The sequence below is a fragment of the Chanodichthys erythropterus genome, chromosome 21 (assembly GCF_024489055.1).
Source record: "Chanodichthys erythropterus isolate Z2021 chromosome 21, ASM2448905v1, whole genome shotgun sequence".
Lineage (NCBI taxonomy): Eukaryota > Metazoa > Chordata > Actinopteri > Cypriniformes > Xenocyprididae > Chanodichthys > Chanodichthys erythropterus.
In genome coordinates this window covers 7,343,183-7,363,887 of record NC_090241.1, presented here as the reverse complement: position 1 = coordinate 7,363,887, position 20,705 = coordinate 7,343,183, and the positions used below count along the sequence as shown (strand labels likewise).

The 20,705-nt window shown below is 36.1% G+C and overlaps 1 protein-coding gene across 1 annotated transcript in view; it reads left to right on the top strand.

The window, feature by feature from the left end:
* abcc4 (ATP binding cassette subfamily C member 4 (PEL blood group)) overlaps window positions 1-20,705 on the top strand; it is a 52,055-nt gene that overhangs the window by 18,267 nt on the left and 13,083 nt on the right. Inside the window, exons 9-20 of the mRNA XM_067372592.1 lie at window positions 1,432-1,539; window positions 5,801-5,890; window positions 6,011-6,202; window positions 6,506-6,600; window positions 7,071-7,157; window positions 9,754-9,850; window positions 9,936-10,145; window positions 10,381-10,518; window positions 10,612-10,649; window positions 14,899-15,002; window positions 15,091-15,237; window positions 17,287-17,366. Coding sequence (XP_067228693.1) covers window positions 1,432-1,539; window positions 5,801-5,890; window positions 6,011-6,202; window positions 6,506-6,600; window positions 7,071-7,157; window positions 9,754-9,850; window positions 9,936-10,145; window positions 10,381-10,518; window positions 10,612-10,649; window positions 14,899-15,002; window positions 15,091-15,237; window positions 17,287-17,366 — 1,386 coding nt within the window. The remainder of the gene's footprint in view (window positions 1-1,431; window positions 1,540-5,800; window positions 5,891-6,010; window positions 6,203-6,505; window positions 6,601-7,070; window positions 7,158-9,753; window positions 9,851-9,935; window positions 10,146-10,380; window positions 10,519-10,611; window positions 10,650-14,898; window positions 15,003-15,090; window positions 15,238-17,286; window positions 17,367-20,705) is intronic.

Below are 20,705 nucleotides of genomic sequence, written 5' to 3'. Positions count from 1 at the left end.
ATCACACTGGCTATATGTGATTTTTACACAAAATTAAATTAAAAATGCAAAAATGTAAATTTCCAAGTTGACAACTGGACACCACTAACATGCAACATGGTGTCCAAAAAGTCCCTTCATGTTTTCTTTTCATACTGTATAGATTTTTTTTAAAATTCAATTTTTTGTCTTCAAGGCAAGATAAAAACTTGTGCTGGGCATTGACACAAATGTCATGATTTGATTCAATTTTGATTCACAAGCTTGATATATTTCAGTGAGTTTTAAGTTTTAACATACTTTCTGAGGCCTGTTGCATGAAGCTAACTGAACAAACTCTGAGTTTCAGAGTAGGTTTAGAGTTGACAAATCCAGATAAATCCAACCTGGTTTAGATCAGGTTCAGCGGGCTCACAAGACTCGGTATAAATGTTCTCTGTCAACTCAGGGTTTGATCCAGAGTTTGAGATTAGCTCTGAAGCATGTGCACCTGAAAGTGTGACACGTGCGGCAAACAGCCAATCACACGGAACATGGACGTTCAGCCGTTTTGAACGTTTGAGAAGGCAGCTAAAAAGAAAATGTCTGACAATATCAATGCATGTGAATCAAAGAAAAAGGCCTAATAATTTATATAGCTTCACAAATAGCAACAGCCCACTGATGTTCATTCATGTTTATTTGGTGCTGTAACTAGTAGTAAAGAGGATGAGATGATCGCTTCACAGCTACTGTATATGTCAAGAGCAACAAAATGATGATAATTGTTAGAATTGCGTATCATTTACACAATTTGAAAGCTAAGATTTTGTTTGATATCAAAAGTAACAAAGCTTATTGCAGTTTATTGGATGGGAGGTGTGCTACAAATATTGTTTAGTGAAGTTTTGTACACGCATCAACTGAACACAGCATAGACTCAATGATCGATTCTTGAATCGATAACAGTTCATAAAAATGAGAATCGATTAAAATGTGATGAGAAATCTATATTTTCAGAAACTTGCATATTAGAAATGAGCAGAATTTATATAACATAAATATACAACTCTCAATACAAATAACAAGTGAGTGAAATGTTATGCCATAACTAATAAGATATAAATCTCTGGCTTCTCTGGTTGTGCTGAAGTGCTGCAGGTGTCATTTTCAGGGTTAATTTTAGATCTATTCCAAAGTTCCCACTGACGCAGCTACTGTTGCATAAGTCCAACATGAACCTGCAGATTTTGTAATCATGGAGTGTCTGTTTAGAAAAAGCTGATCATTTATTTTGCGATTTGATCACACTGAACTCAATTCTTCTGCTTATTGGACAATCCTAATTTGCGTTAACCACAGAAACTCCAAAGTACTGCGACTACACTGTCAGAGTGTTATTACAACAGTTTTTTGTGTGATAATCTTGTGTTCATGCATCATGAGTGTCTGTGGTCTTTCTCTCTCATGTAGAAGTTCCTGTTGCTCGATGAGCTTGTGAAAACCCATGTCCCACTTTCTCAGGAGGAGAAAAAAGAGGCGTCTGTGGAGATTCAGGATCTCATATGTTACTGGGACAAGGTGAGTTCAGTGTATATAAATATAAAAAGTACAAACACTTTCCCCAGATTTATACTTTTGGAAATGCAGAACTGCAAGCTTATATAGTGCCCATCGAGCAGCTGAAGTTTTCTAGAAATCTTCTATCCGAAAAGCATGTTAGCTCAATTATAGTGACTTTTTTTTTTTTGGCTTCCTTATTTATTTTATCAAATGTTTTTGTAGTAGATAAAATGTAATAATAAAATGAATTAATTAGTGTAGATGTTGTTTGTTTTAATTAGTTTTGATATTATGATCAGTTGAACAAATAGTTCCCTCTGTGATTCTGTATTTATACACATCATGATGTTATGAAAAACATTTGTAATATTAAGTTAGAAAATGTGTTAATAGGAAAAACATATATAATGGGAAGAAAACTGCACTTCTTGAGCCATTTCATAACACATTTCTATTACAACAGGAAGTTTGGTTGGGATTTTAAATAAAGAATTGCCAGTGGGCTACCACAAAGATATAGATATAGAAAGACTGTTCACTCCTATTAGTTATGAAAGCGAAACTGCAAAACACAATATGGTATAATACGTCCTGCTTTCTGAATAAAATAGCCATTTGCTGATTTATAAATGCATTGCGTCACTGCAGCTGCTGTTAGAGGCTCCGGTTCCCATAGAAACCTGAGAATCACTTAGGACTGCACATGCGCATTGACTGATCTAGCCTGAAAAATAAGCTTTTTTTTTTAATGCTATTTGAGCATAAGTAACAACATTTATGGGACAGTTCATGTCAGATTTTTTTGCTGATTTGAAATATGTTATTTAATTGTGATTTCGGCAAGTAGTTTTTGAGATTTCAAGATTACTCCATTCAAATAGATAGGACTTGGTCTTGGATGCCCAAAATAGCTGTTGTTGCAATATGGTCGCCGAGTGAACAGATTTTCCTTGAAAGGGACTTTGGCTACCATCAAAGATGGCATTAAGAGGGAAGGGACATCAGTGTTTTACTCCATTTTCTTGGAAGAAAAAGTGCACTTTTTATTCGTTAAGTTTGCTTATTTTGTCAACCTAACCCTAACCTCAAAATGACATTTTATAGATGTTATAGATAGATATTTTATTTAGGTAATAATGAAATAAGTACAATATAAGTTGTATAATAAAGTGTATATACAGTGCTCAGCGTAAATGAGTACACCCCCTTTGAAAAGTAACATTTTAAACAATATCTCAATGAACACAAAAACAATTTCCAAAATGTTGACAAGACTAAGTTTAATATAACATGTTTAGCTCATAACATGAAAGTAAGGTTAATAATATAACTTAGATTACACATTTTTCAGTTTGTTTTTTTTTTTCAAATTAGGGTGATGCAAAAATGAGTACATCATTGTCATGTTGGAAAAGTGATCGACGACCAAGGGCACGGAGTGATGGTAGCATCTTCTCTTTCAGTATAGAGCAGTACATCTGTGCATTCATGACGCCATCAATGAAACGCAGCTCCCCGACAGTTTTGAAACCATCAGTTCCAAAAACATTTATCTTGGTCTCATCACTCTAGAGCAGGGGTTCCCAAACTTTTCAGCCCACGACCCCCAAAATAACGATGCCAGTGACTCGCGACCCCCACTATCCTCGGAGGTGGTTAACGAGTTGTGCACAAAGGCGAACACGCACTAACGCATGTTTCACACATACTCTGTTTGCAGTGTGCATTTTTTTCTGTGCCCATATTAACGGATTTCACACTGCACGCGGATGCGGTCCGGCAGTGCGTTCCAGGAGCGGTGCGTCCAACGTGCGTCTGCAGCAGTGCAGCGATCATTTACGCGCCGAGTCTATTTTTGCTGTGCTGCACAGCGCTGAATTAAAACGACAGCGCACTGTTCGCATTAAAATAAACGTGTATTGACGCGAAAAAACTAGTAATTTCATCATAGATTCATATAGTTCAGTCTCTGTTACACAGTTTAAACACGGCTGCCTCGGGTAAAGCAAGGAAAATAACACCTTACCAGGCAATTAGGTGAACAAGGAGACATAAACAATAGCACTCGCCTCTGAAGGTGGAAAAACAGTTCTTTATGACCTGAGGGATTTATTGTAAAAAGATTTAAAAGGAAAGAAAAGACGAGAGTCGCCTGTTTTTGTCTATTTTAAGTTTAAAAAAAAAAAGTTTTTGATTTTAACATAAAGCTTAAGTTTAAATGTTTTGCCACTTGCGTGAGCAATATATAAATCTAAAGTATTACTTCAGATAAATATAAAGTAATGAAATTAATAAAACGTTTAAATATAGTGCGTTTAAACGTGACATCTATGAAATATAGTGTAGGCCTATAAAAAGAGAATCGCTGTGCTGACAAGCCATATTCAGTAACAACTTTTGGATTTGAAATAAAAATAAGTAAATGTTGTGTTTGTGATACACAGCCATGGATCAGTTGCGCACTGCAAACGCGGCATGTGAAACGCGTGCTTCTCCGCTCTCCTCCGCTGGCCTCCCTTGTCTTTTTTGATCGATATTAACCAACGTTTCATTTTGACAAAAATAATATCCAAAGCTTAAAGCCTAAAGAATTACGTGCACATGTCTTAATGTTTAACATGTTGCAGTAAACTGACCCTCTGCAGCTGTCGTAATCACCTCAGGAGTCACGGCCAAGCGAAAGGAAAATCGAAAGGTTGATGGCTTTTTTTTATTTGCATGGTTTTTGTTTTTAATTTAACTACTATTTTTAGTATTTTGTGACAATTATTGATAGAATATACTATTTCTAATCGTTTAATTATTTTTTATTTTATTATTATTATTTTTTTTTTTTTTTTTTGATTGCTGGAAATCATCTCGCGACCCCTTCCTCACTGTCTCGGTGGGTCGCGACCCCGACTTTGGGAACCACTGCTCTAGAGTATAGAGTCCCAGTAGTCTTCATCTTTGTCAGCATGGGCCCTGGCAAACTCTAGGCGGGCTTTTTTGTGCATGGGCTTTAGGAGAGGCTTCTTTCGTGGTCTTGTGACATTTCTCTTCCATGTGGTGCCATTGCTGACAGCATGAAATGGGAAGGGGTTTTAACACCCTTTTATAGTCAACTGTCTGCTGGACACCTGTGTAATGAATAATTAGACTCACCTGTGGTTGAATTCTTGTTAAATTAGACATTTTTAGTCTAAAATTTAGCTTTGCTCCAGAGACTTTCAGTGGGGTGTACTCATTTTTGCATTACCCTAATTTGAGTAAAACTGAAAATTTTGTTCTTTTAAGTTATTTTATTAACCTTACTTTCATATTATAAGTTAAACAGATGTTTTATAAAACTTTGTCTTGTCAGCATTTTGGAAATTGTTTTTGTGTTCAATGAGATATTGTTTAAAATTAGGGATGCACTGATACTAGTATCGGTATCGGTCCCGATACCAAGCTTGTGTACTTGTACTCGTACTCGTACTCGTACTCGTAAAAATCCCCCTGATATCAAAGACCGATACCTCACGTGATGTAACTGACAGAATTTCCCATGCACAGAGACACAGACGGCACCATAGCCTAATTAAATATGTCATTAATGTTAATAAAACGACAAAAGATTAAAAAAAAAAAAAAGTTAAATGTATACATGGTATATAAACCTACTGTATCTGAAAAAACCTACTGTATCTGAAAAACAAGTTTATTTAATTTGTATCTCTATAGTATTATTATTATTATTATTATTATTATTATAGTATTATCGTTTGAAATTTGTTTGAAAATTTCTTTTTATATAACAACAATTATATATATTGGTAATTATGCCCTTTTGAAGGTGAAATTTTTGTTTTTTTAAGTTTGTGACAAGCACACTAAAGCTGCATGCTCATCAAAGCTGCATTTATTTGATCAAAAAACATCACAGTAAAAGCAGTAATATTGTGAAATATTATTACAATATGAAATGACTGTTTTCTGTTTTAATATATTTTAAAATGTAATTTATTCCTGTGATCAAAGCTGAATTTTCAGCATCATTACTCCAGTCTTCAGTGTCACATGATCCTTCAGAAATCATTCTAATATGCTGATTTGCTGCTCAATCAATATTTCTTATTGATACATTTTTGTTCAGAATTCAAAACTGAATTGAAATGTCAAAAGAACAAAATGTATTTGAAATACAAATTTGTTGTAACGTTATGAAATGTTTTTGCAGCTTTCAGTAATTTCTAGTGAAATGGTTTTCCCTTTTTTCATGTTAAGATTAATATATTTTCTCCTTTTTATTTGGCAGACTCTTGATGCACCAACATTACAAAACGTGTCTTTTACTGTGAAGCCAGGTCAACTTCTGGCTGTTATTGGTCCTGTAGGGGCTGGAAAGGTCAGTCACAATAATTCAGTTTTCTGACTTCCCAAACTTCCCAAGTTTGCAAATTAAAATAGAAGTGATCATGTCAACCACAAGTGTTTTTAGTTACTAATCATCACCTGTATCCTGCAGTCCTCTCTCCTCAGCACTGTTCTGGCAGAGCTTCCAGCAGAAAAGGGTGTTATAAAGGTCAAAGGTGAGCTGACGTATGCCTCGCAGCAGCCTTGGGTTTTTCCAGGGACCATTCGCAGCAACATACTGTTCGGAAAGGAGCTGCAGCCCCAGCGATATGAGAGGGTCCTCAGAGCCTGTGCGCTCAAAAGGGTGAGACGCTTTTTAGTTATTCATCCATCACACTCTTGCCTTTCTGATCTTTTCCATCTACTTCCATATTAAATTGTGTTGTATTTTGTCTTTTCAGTGTAATTTTCTATTTATGTACCGGGATTATTTTAAAGAAAAACATTAATTCCATCAAATAACACATTAAACTGACATCACTAGTTTTAGTATTTGTGGTTCTCCCCAAAGCTATTAAAGTTTAAATTGACATCTACACCAGCATAAAACTTAAGTTATAAGCAAACTGTAGTATACTAAAATTGTAGTTCTTTCTTTGTCATATAGGACATGGAGCTGCTTCCTGATGGGGATCTGACTGTGATCGGAGACAGAGGCGCAACTCTCAGTGGAGGGCAGAAAGCTCGAGTCAACCTGGCCAGGTATCCCAACCTGTTAAATAAACACAACCCCTTTCCTAACCTTAACGGATACATTAGTCTGAGCAAAACAAGAAAGAAAAAAGGAAAAAAAAAATCATATAGCTTGTCACAACAGCTACAGATAAAGCCACAATATATATATATATATATATATATATATATATATATATATATATATATATATATATATATATATATATATATATATATATATATATATATATATATATATATATATATATATATATGAAATGCATAATATGTGCATTCAGAAGACTGAATCCTGAGGATATATTTAATGTAAACATTGATATTTCGTAAGGTGAATAATACATAATAAAGTGGGGGAAAGTCAACCATAAGCCATTTCTATATAAGCAAACTTGCATATATTTACTAATAGGAAGTGTATATTTTAGAGCTGTTTAATTAGATTTTGATGCAGACCAGTTACTGTCTGTGCGTTTTAGGGCAGTGTATCAGGATGCTGACATTTACCTGTTGGATGATCCATTGAGTGCAGTGGATGCTGAAGTAGGAAGACACCTGTTTGAACAGTAAGTCCATACTCTTCATGGATCCTGTTGCATTTGATTGTTGCTCTTCATGCTGTTCTTTTCCATACAATAAGAGCTTTTAGTGTTTAGGGATTGTCAAACTCCAAAAAGTAAAAAAAGAACCCATAAAAGATTCATGAAAGTAGTTCATATCAAGACACTAGTGATGGGAAGTCTGATTCTTTTCCGCGATCTGGTTCTTTCTGACAGTTTCAATAAATCAGTTCAAAAAACATTTTACCAGTTCAAATATGTAATCATGCAGTGACGTCATGTGTATATATACAATAATGATGTGAAACGTGGATGGTTTTACATATCTAAAGCATATAAAGTGAATAAATTAGTCTCACCTCACTCACCTTTTTACATAAACCATTGGAAACCATTAAAAAGTTAATTTCGCTCCGTCTTTTGAGTAAACTGCTTGATTTACACATGCCAATATCGGCAGCTCATCAGTTCAAAGACAAAGACATCAGGAACATACATTTTGGCCCCATTTTGGTACCATTTTGGTTCACTAAAAAGAACCCGTTCAAAAAAAAGATAATATGAGGGCGTTTTCACACCTAGCTCTTTTGGAGCATTTGTTTTGGAACCTGGTGCGTTTCCTCCCTTAGTTCAGTTTGTTTAGGCATATATAAACATGACAAGTGTGCTTGGATCCATAACAAAACAATCGCTCCGAAATCGCCTAAACAAGGTGGTCTCAGCCCGATTGAAAATTAACTCTGGAGTGGATCACTGAGGTGAGAAAGCAATACAATCCAACGAACCAATCAGTATCGTAATTCATAACAGGAAATGTGTTTTGTATAAAAAGCAGCAGTGTCACATTCTCACATTCTTTGAGTTTTTGTGGTTGAAAACCAAAGAGTGCCTTGTCATCTTAAAATGTTGTGTAATTGCTCTTCACTGCATTACAAGAATGCTGTCCCGACAAGCCTTGTTTCCCACTCTAACTGCGTTATAAATTATATATAATTTAAAAGTCAGTCAGAGCGGGAATCAAGGGTACGTTCATATAGCTTGTCACAACAGCTACAGATAAAGCTTATCAGCTAACTTATCAGTCCATCTTGATGGATAATGCAGAGGAACATAAACTGTAAACTCATATGTGACTTACATAAACGCACTTTGATACACTTTGAAATGTTGCCTTGTAAAAGCGAACCAAAGCGAATGATCTACAGGTCTGAAAAAGTCCACTAATAGTGTCACAACATTGCCTGCATTAGTGTCAGTGCCAAAAAGCACCACACTTTTATTATTATTCAGCAAGAACGCATTAAATATTAATCAAAAGTGACAGTAAATATTTATACAGTACATTATTACAAATGAGTTTCAATTTCAAATAAATGCTATTCTTTTGAACTTTCCATTCATCAAAAACCCTGAAAAAGTCTTCTTCTTCTTCATAATAATAATAAGAAATGTTTATTGAGCAGCAAATCAGCATATTAGAATGATTTCTGAAGGATCATGTGAACCTGAAGACTGATGACAAACTTTTGAAATTGTCAACATCATTACTCCAAAGAATAAATTACATTTTAAAATGGATTAAAATCGAAAACAGTTATTTTCAATTGTAATAATTACTCTATTACCAAAGTAATTGTTAGAAAGCCCTAGAAATATCTGTCGATTTTGACAATTAATCGAGTAATCAGATTTTTGTGTGGTAATAAAAATAGACCTAAGCAAAGACCTAAGCCTTTAAAATGACTTAAAATACATATATAATAGCAATGAGGCAATAATATTTGATTCAAATAAAGTATCAAAAGCATATAACATCAAATATAAAGCATAAAATACACAATATAAACAATCATCTTGACTTATGTACATTATGTATTATAACAAATGCCTGCAGAGGGCGCCAACGGCCTGGTGCTGTTACACTTTACAGCAGATCAAATTCTTGTTTAATTTTGCCCAAACAAAATTTATTTCAGATGTTTACTTGATCCTTAATATTTGGCCACTTCGTTATGAAAGAAATGCTACAGCCACTGTATTTCTTGAATATGAGGACATCAACATTGCAAACTCAGAGCGAGGGTTTAAACTTTTATTTTTATATCACGATGAACAGTTAGCATATTTAGAAACATATTGATGTCTCCTGTGTTGCTGTATGTTTATAAATGATTTACCTTATAAATCTGATGAAACGGCGCACATAGCATTCCCAGATGAACGTTATAAGCAACCCAAACAAATAAATAAATAAAAATATATAAATAGCACTATGCTATAGTAAGTTTTTTTAAATGGTTTTAATAATGCGGTTCATGGATTCTTGTCCGTGGAATGTGCCCCTTCCGGTATTTTGACAGTTATTTAACACTGGTAAATTGCAATCAAGGACATTTTTTTAAATCGAGTACTCCAATTTAATTGAGGAATTCGTGACAAGATAATAGGTTTTTATTAAATAAATTTAGCCATTTCAGACTTTTTTTCAAAAACATTAACAAATCTTACCAACCTCAAACTACTGAACCAAAAGTTGTTGTTTTCACTGTTATGTTAACGTTTTCTTTGAGGTGAGTATTAAGAGCACTGACTGTCCTTGCAGGTGTATTTGTGGTATTCTGAAGGAGAAGCCGAGGATCTTGGTTACTCATCAGCTGCAGTACCTGAAGGCCGCAGATCAGATCCTGGTTTTGAAGGAGGTGAGCCGTAGCACTGCACACCATTCAATTTGCAATCCACTGGTGAATAAATGAAACATAAGTGAACTAATTTGATCTCTCTCAGGGGCACATGGTTGCAAGCGGCACATTCTCTGAGCTTCAGCAATCAGGAGTGGATTTCACCTCTCTGCTGAAAAAGGATGAGGAAGAGGAGGTTGGGAGTGAAAAAGGAGAGGCTCCTCGCTCCCCCCGCAGACGGACCATCTCCCAGAACTCCGTTCGTTCCCACTCGTCATCTGTTCTGTCTGTTAAAGATGAATCCGATCAGCTGCCGGTAGGTGTGACTTCACCACCACATGGTTTTTGCAAGGAATAGAATAAAATTGTCATGATTCACTCACTCTCTTGTTGTTATTTTTGGGTGAACTTTCCCTGTACATTCACATTTACAGATCAGATGGGTCAGAATAACTTAATCTAGTGGATTGGTGGGATTTTATTTACTGATCATGATCATGATCTGATCATGAACATAGACATTTCTAACTAAAATTGTTTGTAATGGGTAGGTGGACCATGTGCATACCATGGTCGAGGAGACTCGCTCAGAGGGGACCATCGGATTTCGCATGTATTGGAAATATTTTAGAGCTGGAGCCAATGTCGTCATGTTGATTCTGCTTGTGGTCCTCAACCTGCTGGCACAGGTAAAAGGCATAGCTGTGCTACTGGAGTTATACAATGAAAGACCTCTCGCTTACACACAGAGATTCATGCTATTGCTGTTTTCTGCTCCATAGGCTTTTTATATCCTGCAGGACTGGTGGCTTTCATATTGGTGAGTGAGCTATAGTGTTAATATCTTCACTGCCAAGCTTCCATTTTTAAAGGGATAGTTCACCCAAAAATGAAAATTCTGTCATTATTTACTCCCCCTCAAGTTGTTCCAAACCTATATGAATTTCTTTGTTCTGCTGTACTCAAAGGAAGGTATTTGGAAGAAGGTTAGTAACCAAGCAGATCTCGCCCCCCATTGACTACCATATTAGGGGGGGAAAAAAACACTATGGCAGACAATGAGGGGCGAGATCTGCATGTACTGCAGACCAAAGAAATTCATACAGGTTTGGAACAACTTGAGGGGGATAGCCTGGGTGCCAGCCCGAACCCCGCCCGCAACATTTTTTGGACGGGAAGTTCGGTCTGGACTCGATCCATTGTGGAGTAAGTATGCTCGGCTCCCAGAAGGCCGAGCCAATCAAATAGCCAGGGCGGGCTTTAATCGATGATGGACAGGCTATCTGCGGTTACGTAACCACTCACGTCATCAAAGAGCGCTTGGTTTGTATTGGTTTTCACCAACGATGACTGCAGCTGGAGAAGTAAGATGTTTAGATTCCGCTATCACGTCTGTAATAAAAGAAATCGACAGCGCATTAATTTTAAAAGACGAACAAAGAACCGCATTCAAGGCATTTGTCAATGGGAAAGATGTGTTTGCCGTCCTTCCAACGGGATTCGGTACAAGTACAAGTTCAACATACGTCACTTACTGCGTTGCTCTGATTGGTTGTAGGTCTATCCAATTGAGTGCAGAGTTTTTTGTTTTTTTTTACTGGTTCGGTTAAGACACGCCCCATAATTCAAGTGCAATAGAGCAGTATCAGACTCACATTCTGCCTAGAATATGAGTATGACGAAGTCAGGCTATGAGGGGGAGTAAATGATGACAGAATTTTTTGGGGGAACTATCCCTTTAAGTGCATTACTGCATTAATGTACTGTAAATGCATTTTTAAGTAAATTATGTATACTTGTACATGCATATATATACTACAGTTTTTAAAGTTTTTTTTTTTTTTTAATATATATAAATTAAATTAATCAAAAGTGACAGTAAATAATGTCTTAATGAGTGCTGAGTCATCATTCTAAAACGTAGTGTACCGCCCGTGGGCACCACCTAATAGGTCATTACAAAATAAGTGTCATTTGAAAGCTTAGAGTCTGAACTTTACAATGAATGTAGCCAATTTGATGAACTCCTAAGTACTGCTGAGTTATTTGCTGAAAAACATAAAAATAATTTCTGAAATATTTTTTTGTACCATGTACTCCAATGTGTCAAAAGCATCATACAGCTCAGATAATCATGTTGTATTCTACTCCGTGAAACCCTTTCAAATGACATATAAAACGAGTATAATTGTTTTGGGCTTTTTGTACAAACACGATTCCAGAAAAGTTGGGACACTCTACAAATTGTGAATAAAAAAGGAATGCAGTAGTTTACAAATCTCATAAACTTATATTTTATTCACAATAGAATATAGATAACATATGAAATGTTGAAAGTGAGACATTTTGAAATGTCATGCCAAATATTGGCTCATTTTGGATTTCATGAGAGCTACACATTCCAAATAAGTTGGGACAGGTAGCAATAAGAGGCCAGAAAAGTTAAATGTACATATAAGGAACAGCTGGAGGACCAATTTGCAATTTATTAGGTAAATTGGCAACATGATAGGGTATAAAAAGAGCCTCTCAGAGTGGCAGTGTCTCTCAGAAGTCAAGATGGGCAGAGGATCACCAATTTCCCCCTATGCTGCGGCAAAAAATAGTGGAGCAATATCAGAAAGGAGTTTCTCAGAGAAAAATGGCAAAGAGTTTGAAGTTATCATCATCTACAGTGCATAATATCATCTAAAGATTCAGAGAATCTGGAACAATCTCTGTGCGTAAGGGTCAAGGCCGGAAAACCATACTGGATGCCCGTGATCTTCGGGCCCTTAGACGGCACTGCATCACATACAGGAATGCTACTGTAATGGAAATCACAACATGGGCCCAGGAATACTTCCAGAAAACATTGTCGTTGAACACAATGCACCGTGCCGTTGCCGGCTAAAACTATAGGTAAAAAAAGAAGCCATATCTAAACATGATCCAGAAGCGCAGGCATTTTCTCTGGGCCAAGGCTCATTTAAAATGGACTGTGGCAAAGTGGAAAACTGTTCTGTGGTCAGACGAAACAAACTTTGAAGTTCTTTTTGGAAAACTGGGACGCCATGTCATCCGGACTAAAGAATACAAGGACAACCCAAGTTGTTATCAGCGCTCAGTTCAGAAGCCTGCATCTCTGATGGTATGGGGTTGCATGAGTGCATGTGGCATGGGCAGCTTACACATCTGGAAAGGCACCATCAATGCTGAAAGGTATATCCAAGTTCTAGAACAACATATGCTCCCATCCAGACGTCGTCTCTTTCAGGGAAGACCTTGCATTTTCCAACATGACATTGCCAGACCACATACTGCATCATTTACATCATCATGGCTGTGTAGAAGAAGGATCCAGGTACTGAAATGGCCAGCCTGCAGTCCAGATCTTTCACCCATAGAAAACATTTGGCGCATCATAAAGAGGAAGATGCAACAAAGAAGACCTATTATTAGACAAGCCTGTATTAGACAAGAATGGGACAGCATTCCTATTCCTAAACTTCTCCTCAGTCCCCAGACGTTTGCTGTTATAAAAAGAAGAGGGGATGCCACACAGTGGTAAAAATGGCCTTGTCCCAACTTTTCTGAGATGCAATGGAATTTAAAATCAACTTATTTTTCCCTTAAAATTATACATTTTCTCAGTTTAAACATTTGATATGTCATCTATGTTGTATTCTGAATAAAATATTGAAATTTGAAACTTCCACATCGTTGCATTCTGTTTTTATTCACAATTTGTACAGTGTCCCAACTTTTTTGGAATTGGGTTTGTACGTGAAGCCCCACAAGACCCATATGTAAATAATAAACTGATGCAGCATTTGTCATGTTTTGGCTCCTAACTTCAAGGAACATGCTCCGATTGTGGAACAACATTATTTACAGCAGATTCTCATGATTAAAATGAGTCCAACATCAGCATAATCCAATAAGCCAATCACGAGATATTGATCATGCAATTACGACACACAAAACTCCACAGGAGCACAAATGCTAACTAAAACTAAAATGTAGCTATCACTTGGCATTTCCACTTATAAATTCATGAAACATGCATAGATTGTAGAAAATGGCACATCATTATTTAAAGTGGATTGTCACGATAGAAATGAGTCCAAGATCAACATAATCCAATAAGCCGTTCACTCTAGTTATTGAGCGTGAAAAAGCGATTTTAAAAATGCCCATCAGGGGGTGCCAATGGACAAACAAAAAGGCTACCTTGGTTCCATATGCTGTAACTTTTGGATCACGAAATTTGATCCAGATACAGCTCAGATATAGAGGAACATCACCAAAAAAAATTGTCGTCCTACCTTATTTCCTCTCGGAGTTATTGCATGTCAAATAGGAAATATATGTAAAATTTCCCTTGAGCAAACTTTTATTTTTTGTCTTTGTCAGCAGTTTCTCAGCATGAGAATGTCCAAATAGTTTCCTTTCAAACGATACCAACCTTTTGACTCTCCTTGCTATAGTTTTGGAGTTACTATTTGAAATATCCTAGCTATTTGAAATGGTAGTAATATTACTGCTTTGTACTGTATTTTTGATCAAATAAATGTTACCTAGGTGAGCAAAAGAGACTTTCGAAAAATTGTTATATTATAATATATTATATTATATATTACAAACTATAGTAAATTATATTTATTAAATTATACATCTTTTTTTTCATACTTTTTCAAAACAAGTCTTTTTTGTCTAAAAAAAAAAAAAAAAAAAAAATCTACACAAATTTAACACCTGAAAATACCTTGCTATACATTTGACTTTACCCTTGTGTTATGTGTAAATTTCAGCAATGTTTTTGTGTGGGGATCAAAATGCCCCCAGACATCACAAATTGGGTAAAAATGTGTACAGACATTTTAAAAACTATGTAAAACTGTTTATGAATGTTTATACATTTTTCTAATAAATACAATTAGCATATTTTTCAGAGATGTCAAAGTTGCTTTGGGGTCAGTTTGTTACACAACCTAAAGTAGTGCTTAATAGCTGGATGTGCAGAATGGATGTGGTGGTGTTCTGGTGAATTACTAGCTACTGTAATGTCATTATTTTGTGATTGACAGGGCCACAGAGCAGGAGAAGCTGGACTCCGCTAACGTCACTTTAACAAACGGCACTAACACAACTCAAACGCTCAACCTGGATTTCTATCTGGGCATCTATGCAGGTATGCTCATAATCGAAGTCAGCTAAAGTATAAATGGAGACCTGTTGCATGTGTCTCCAAATTGTGTATCTTTGCTTATCTTCATCAGGTTTAACAGGAGCCACCATCATCTTCGGCTTCATGCGCGGTCTGATTATGTTTAACGCTCTGGTGAGAGCGGCGGAGACATTACACAGCCGCATGTTCAACAGCATCCTGAGAACCCCAGTCCGATTCTTTGACATCAACCCTATTGGTGAGTTCAAAAACAGGAATGACTTGTTATATTCCTGTCTGTTTATTAAGCTAGTTTGAGAGGCAGTGTTGAAAAAGACCAATAGAGGGCAGCACATCCTGTGAAATGTTCTGTTCTGTGCTGTTCTTTCTGTACTCAACAAACAAAATCCCTCATACACAGACTCCATATAGTATCTCAATATTGGGCATTAGAAGAAATACTAGTGATGGTAGTGCCCTGATACTTTGATACTAGATAAAGATGTTCATTATTAATGGATTATTGATTTAATTGTTATTAAGTAATTGATTAAGCTTATCGATTGTCATAATAGCCAGCTGCGTCAGCATCACATGTATGCGCCATGGTGCTCACGTGTTCAGCTTCGGCCAATACCGAGTTGGCGTTTGGTACCTCTATAAAACAATGTAGTTACTATGGTAGTGGAATGTATTTAAGTTTTCTTTTGTACCCTGAAAATATCATGTCCAAATAAAACATGTTAATTTCATGGTACATTTTGCTACTTATTTGTTAGTGTCTGTGTTTTTCTTTTGTAAGGATTGTGGTTATTGATTGTTGTTGAACTTAACTATTATGTGCACTGTCCAAAAACGTCTTTAATTTAGTGCTTATCGGTAACTATTGTTACTGAAAAACATTAATCTAGAAGTAGTTAGTCTTTCAGGTGCACTTTATCTGTTTCAAAGTGATTTCCAGACTTCCTCGGTGGAGGGGTAATGCTGTGTTTTCAATGATGTTTACCCTAGATTTCAGTGTTTACTCTGGTGTATTGTGTAAATGGCAGCATTTGAGGCCTTTGCTCATGCTGCGAGGTTGTTGAGCGTGAAGTGTAGGTGTGTGTGAACTCAAACCTTCAGCTCTCACTTGCTGTTTTGCCTGCCATGTTTCTCTTGTACGTATCTATATAAAATTATGCTCTAGATTGAGAAGTCATAGAGCATTATTAGGACAATTTGAGCTGTAGCCTTTTATAAGCCTGATGTTTTTTGCTATTGCACCTTATTTGCTATAACATTTCACCTATACAATAATGAATTAAATTATTTGGAGATACCATCAAAACTTCCTCTGTTGGGGAAAAAAAAAAAAAGAATATATATATATATATATATATATATATATATATATATATATATAATATATATATATATATATATATATATATATATAATAAATTATCAAAGCACAAACGCATCAGTGTATTATAATGATAATTGTGCCAGATAATGGTGGTATCCTGAAATGGCCAGTACGGTACAGTTTCTTCTCACCTTCTAAAGAGCAAACAGCAGACCTGGGTTCTGTCATCATGGTCTCCTTATCGGGGTGTTACTGTTGATAACACAAGCAAAAGAGCATTTACAAGTCTCAAAAGTCTAATAGATAGTTTTATGACTGCTGAAGAGTCAGTTGGAGCCCTTTTCCATGATACTGTTATCAGCAGCGCAATTACTGCTAGATGCACTCATAGAAATCACATTTAGAAAAACTTTTATGGTTGGAATAAGCTTGTGGTGTGGATTAATTGCCACAACTACTGTATCCTGTGTCTCTACGTTCTAGGCTTTTTTGTTGATAATTTATGGTCTCTAATAATAAAGAATGGTTAACACTAATGGGTGTTTATGTGTGCCAATTCTTTGGAACTTGTAATCTCAGCATGATTAGCTATAAACATTTCTGACAAATGACAAATAGATATCCAGCATGGTGCCATTGTTGATTTGAGTTCTCCTTTGTTTGCATTATTTGTGTTTAATCTGTCATTTATTATCCTTCCAGTCATTCAAAATCGTGGGTTAAAGGCCTTTATTGCTAGTATCATCATAACCAGTTAGATAAGTAAATGGCATTATGGGATTGTTATTGATAAAATAATGCAACAGAAGAAAACAAAGAAAAACAAAGCTTGTTCAAATATTAATAAGGGCTTTGTTTCTCTTTAATTCCTTTTATCACGCTGTCCTGTCTAGTTAAATTGTTTAGTATTGTTGTTAAGGAAGCAGTTATGTTTGCTAAATGGCTTTTCCCTTTTCATTTCAGGAAGAATCCTCAACCGATTCTCTAAAGACATTGGCCAACTTGATTCCTTACTTCCGTGGACATTTGTGGATTTTATCCAGGTAAGTTTTGTAGTTCAGTGTCTTTTAAACACAGTGTATAATATGCACATTGCTAACGTGGCTGTATTAGAACACCCATCACTTGTGGCCATACGCATTATTATTCGCTCTGGTAAACCAAGTGTTGTAGTCCAACAACATATTGTGGCTTTTCCCCTGGCAAATGACAATGTGGTCAATGCGTGGGTGACAGGCGTCACTTTATGTGCTCAGAGCGCTATTGTCTAAAGCTTGACAGACTGAGTGGAAGTACAATAGTCTTTCTTTTAAGGAGCTTTTCATTGTGTGGGGCTGCAGAATCCTTCTCGTTCTCTCTCAGGATGAGAAAATGCTGCAGTCACTATAGCCTTTCCCACAGTCCTCTCTCACTATTGGTTCCCTTTAGTGTGACCACAAAGTCAGCATGCATTGTTGAATGCTTCCTAAAGAATAACATACCACTATGCTGCTTGTACTATGTATTGGTGCCTTCAAGTCTGAATGATTGTACTTACTGATGTACTTCAAGCGGTGTCTTTTAGATGAACACTTGTAGGAATCGTGGAGGAAATTAATATCGTGTCTGATTTCTTGCATTTGTGCCAATAATCTTCTTGTGTTTCTCTGTTTAGTGAAAGTACAGATGAAAGAATCTTTGCCCAACGCATTCATTTTATTTTGAGTAAAATCACTTAGTGTTAGTTCGCCGATTTTTAACCTGCTTTATTTTGTTACAATGTCAGTAGTATAAGTGAACGATGTTTACTCTTTTTCTGTGTTACCTGGACCTTCAACTTCCTATTTATTTGTCAGCAACACGTTGGATGTTGCAAAACATGTTATTCAGACTTTTGACAGCTCCGGGGCTTTCGTGGAATCTACAGATTGTACTTCTGCATTTTTGTATCCCTACTCATAGACCGCCGGAACGACAGAGGGTTATTAACAGAACAGTTGTTGTAAGAGTAGGTTTATCGCTGAAAATGGTATTGCACTTTGTCTGCTCTTGAACCAGCATTATGGTAACGGCTTTCTTAAAGGGATAGTTCACCCAAAAATGAAAATTTGATGTTTATCTGCTTACCCCCAGGGCATCCAAGATGTAGAGGACTTTTTTTCTTCAGTCGAACGCAAATTATGATTTTTAACTGCAACCGCTGCCGTCTGTCAGTCAAACAATAGCAGTGATTGGGAACTTGAACAATAAGAGTCGAAAAAACTTCCATAGACAAATCCAAATTAAACCCTGCGGCTCGTGACGGCACATTGATGTCCTAAGACACGAAACGATTCGACCAACCATTCGACTGAAGAAACAAAGTCACCTACATCTTGGATGCACTGGGGGTAAGCAGATAAACATCAAATTTTCATTTTTGGGTGAACTATCCCTTTAACTGTATGCGACGCCATTTTGTTTTGGGGGTTGAGCAGAACTGACGGACTGAACCAATAGTTTCTTTCAGTTTTTTCCCCTGGGTTTGACCTAAAATACTGTTCATTGTCATCCAATTTGAAAATACGAACAGAGGTTTTTCTGCCACAGCGTTGTCTGCATATTTATGATTCTTTGCTGCCTTTAGCCACTGCCTACAATGCGCTGGATCCTTTACTGGAAACTAAAAATAACTGACTTCCGTTAAACGTTTACTCTTTGAATTCTTGCACCCTGGAACAATACATTTTGACACCATTATAGCTAAAAGTTTGCTAAGAAGTATTTCCTACTAAAGGGTTTCACTCTGGTCAGATGTATCCATTAGGGCTGGGTATTGACACATTTCACGATTCGATTCGATTACAATTTCGATTCACAAGCTTATGATTAAGTTCTGATTCGATTCAATATTGATAATTTTGGATATATATCAGGTACAATACATTGCAAATTTTCTCAAGGAAAAAAATCTCTCAACTAATGTTGTAAACTATTCATGAGTCAGTTGGTACTACATTACCAGGTAATATTAAAGGTTAAAATGAACTGATTTGTGCTTAACACTCTCGGGTTGGTGGTAACGTGTTTTTTTTCTAACCAGTGTGAAAGAGACTCAAAATACTCTGTCAATGTTGCACATACAATTAAGAGCTATACACCATTTTAATCTGTGGAATATCTTCTTTTATTTGTGTACACTCAGAGTAAAAACAAAATGTTGTGCTTTTTGCAAAATAAAGAAAACTAACATGATGCGTGATCTCTCGTCTCCCTCTGAACGAAGTCCAATCTGATAGTTCTCAGAAAATGAACTAACTTGGTGAATACTAATCACAAAAAAGAGACTTCTGTCTAAAAACAAAAGTTGAAATGTCAGGTTTTAAATTGTGTAAGTCAAATCGAAAACAAAAATTCTGTGTTTATGTAATCTGTATGAAAAGAGAGCCATGTCAGAAGTCAGTGATTCAGCTTATTATCCGCTAATGCGGCCACGCCCACAGAGCCAGCGCTATTCAGAGGCAAATTCTGAGGCAATTCATGCATTCATCGTCTCAATCGTGTATTTATTGTCTTGAAAAGTGTTTATCTGGATGTTAAAGCCATGGTTAGTGAGCTCTAGAAGACATGCAGTTAGTTCCTGGTTCTTCTTCTTTATATGGATTTGTGGACTAAAGGTGTACAGAGCGCCCTCCGGCTGCAAGTATGAATTGAAAACAGTATCCAGCGTTCATAGTGAAGACAATAAATATTGAATAAATATTACTCCACTGTATAGAAAATTGACAAACATATGAGAATCCATCAATATTTCTCTAAATGCGCATGCTTTTAAGCTAAAAGCCTATATGAAATGCCATAGAGGTAACATAACTGTTCAGACACTTTGCATCACAGAAATGCATTACATTTTAAAGAATATAATAGAATACCATTATTTTAAATTGTAATAATATTTCACAGTATTGCAGTTTTTTCTGTATGTTTGATTTACACCATGATGAGCTGAGACATGATTTTTTCACAGCCTAACTGACTGAAAGAGCTCATTATTTATGCAGCTCATTAGAGCTCTTTATGCGATTCTCTTGTATTCTCAGGTGAGAAGCACCCATTATTCATGATGATTCACACCTCCACGCATACTGTGTTTCTTGACCAAAGATGTTTTAGAAAATTTAAATCTCTCTATTGTTTTATATGAACAAGCAGGCAGCATAATTTTTACCTCATTTTGAAGCAAAAACTCTAGTCTACAACCTCCAATACCCAGAAGTCTTGTGAACACAAATTTAATATATATTTTTTGGCTTTATTTCAGTGACTTAAGTTTTTTGTTTTTTCAATAACCATGCATAAACGTTATTCCTTCAAAAATACAAACATGTACATACATGTTCCTTACATATTATTGTAGCCTAGTT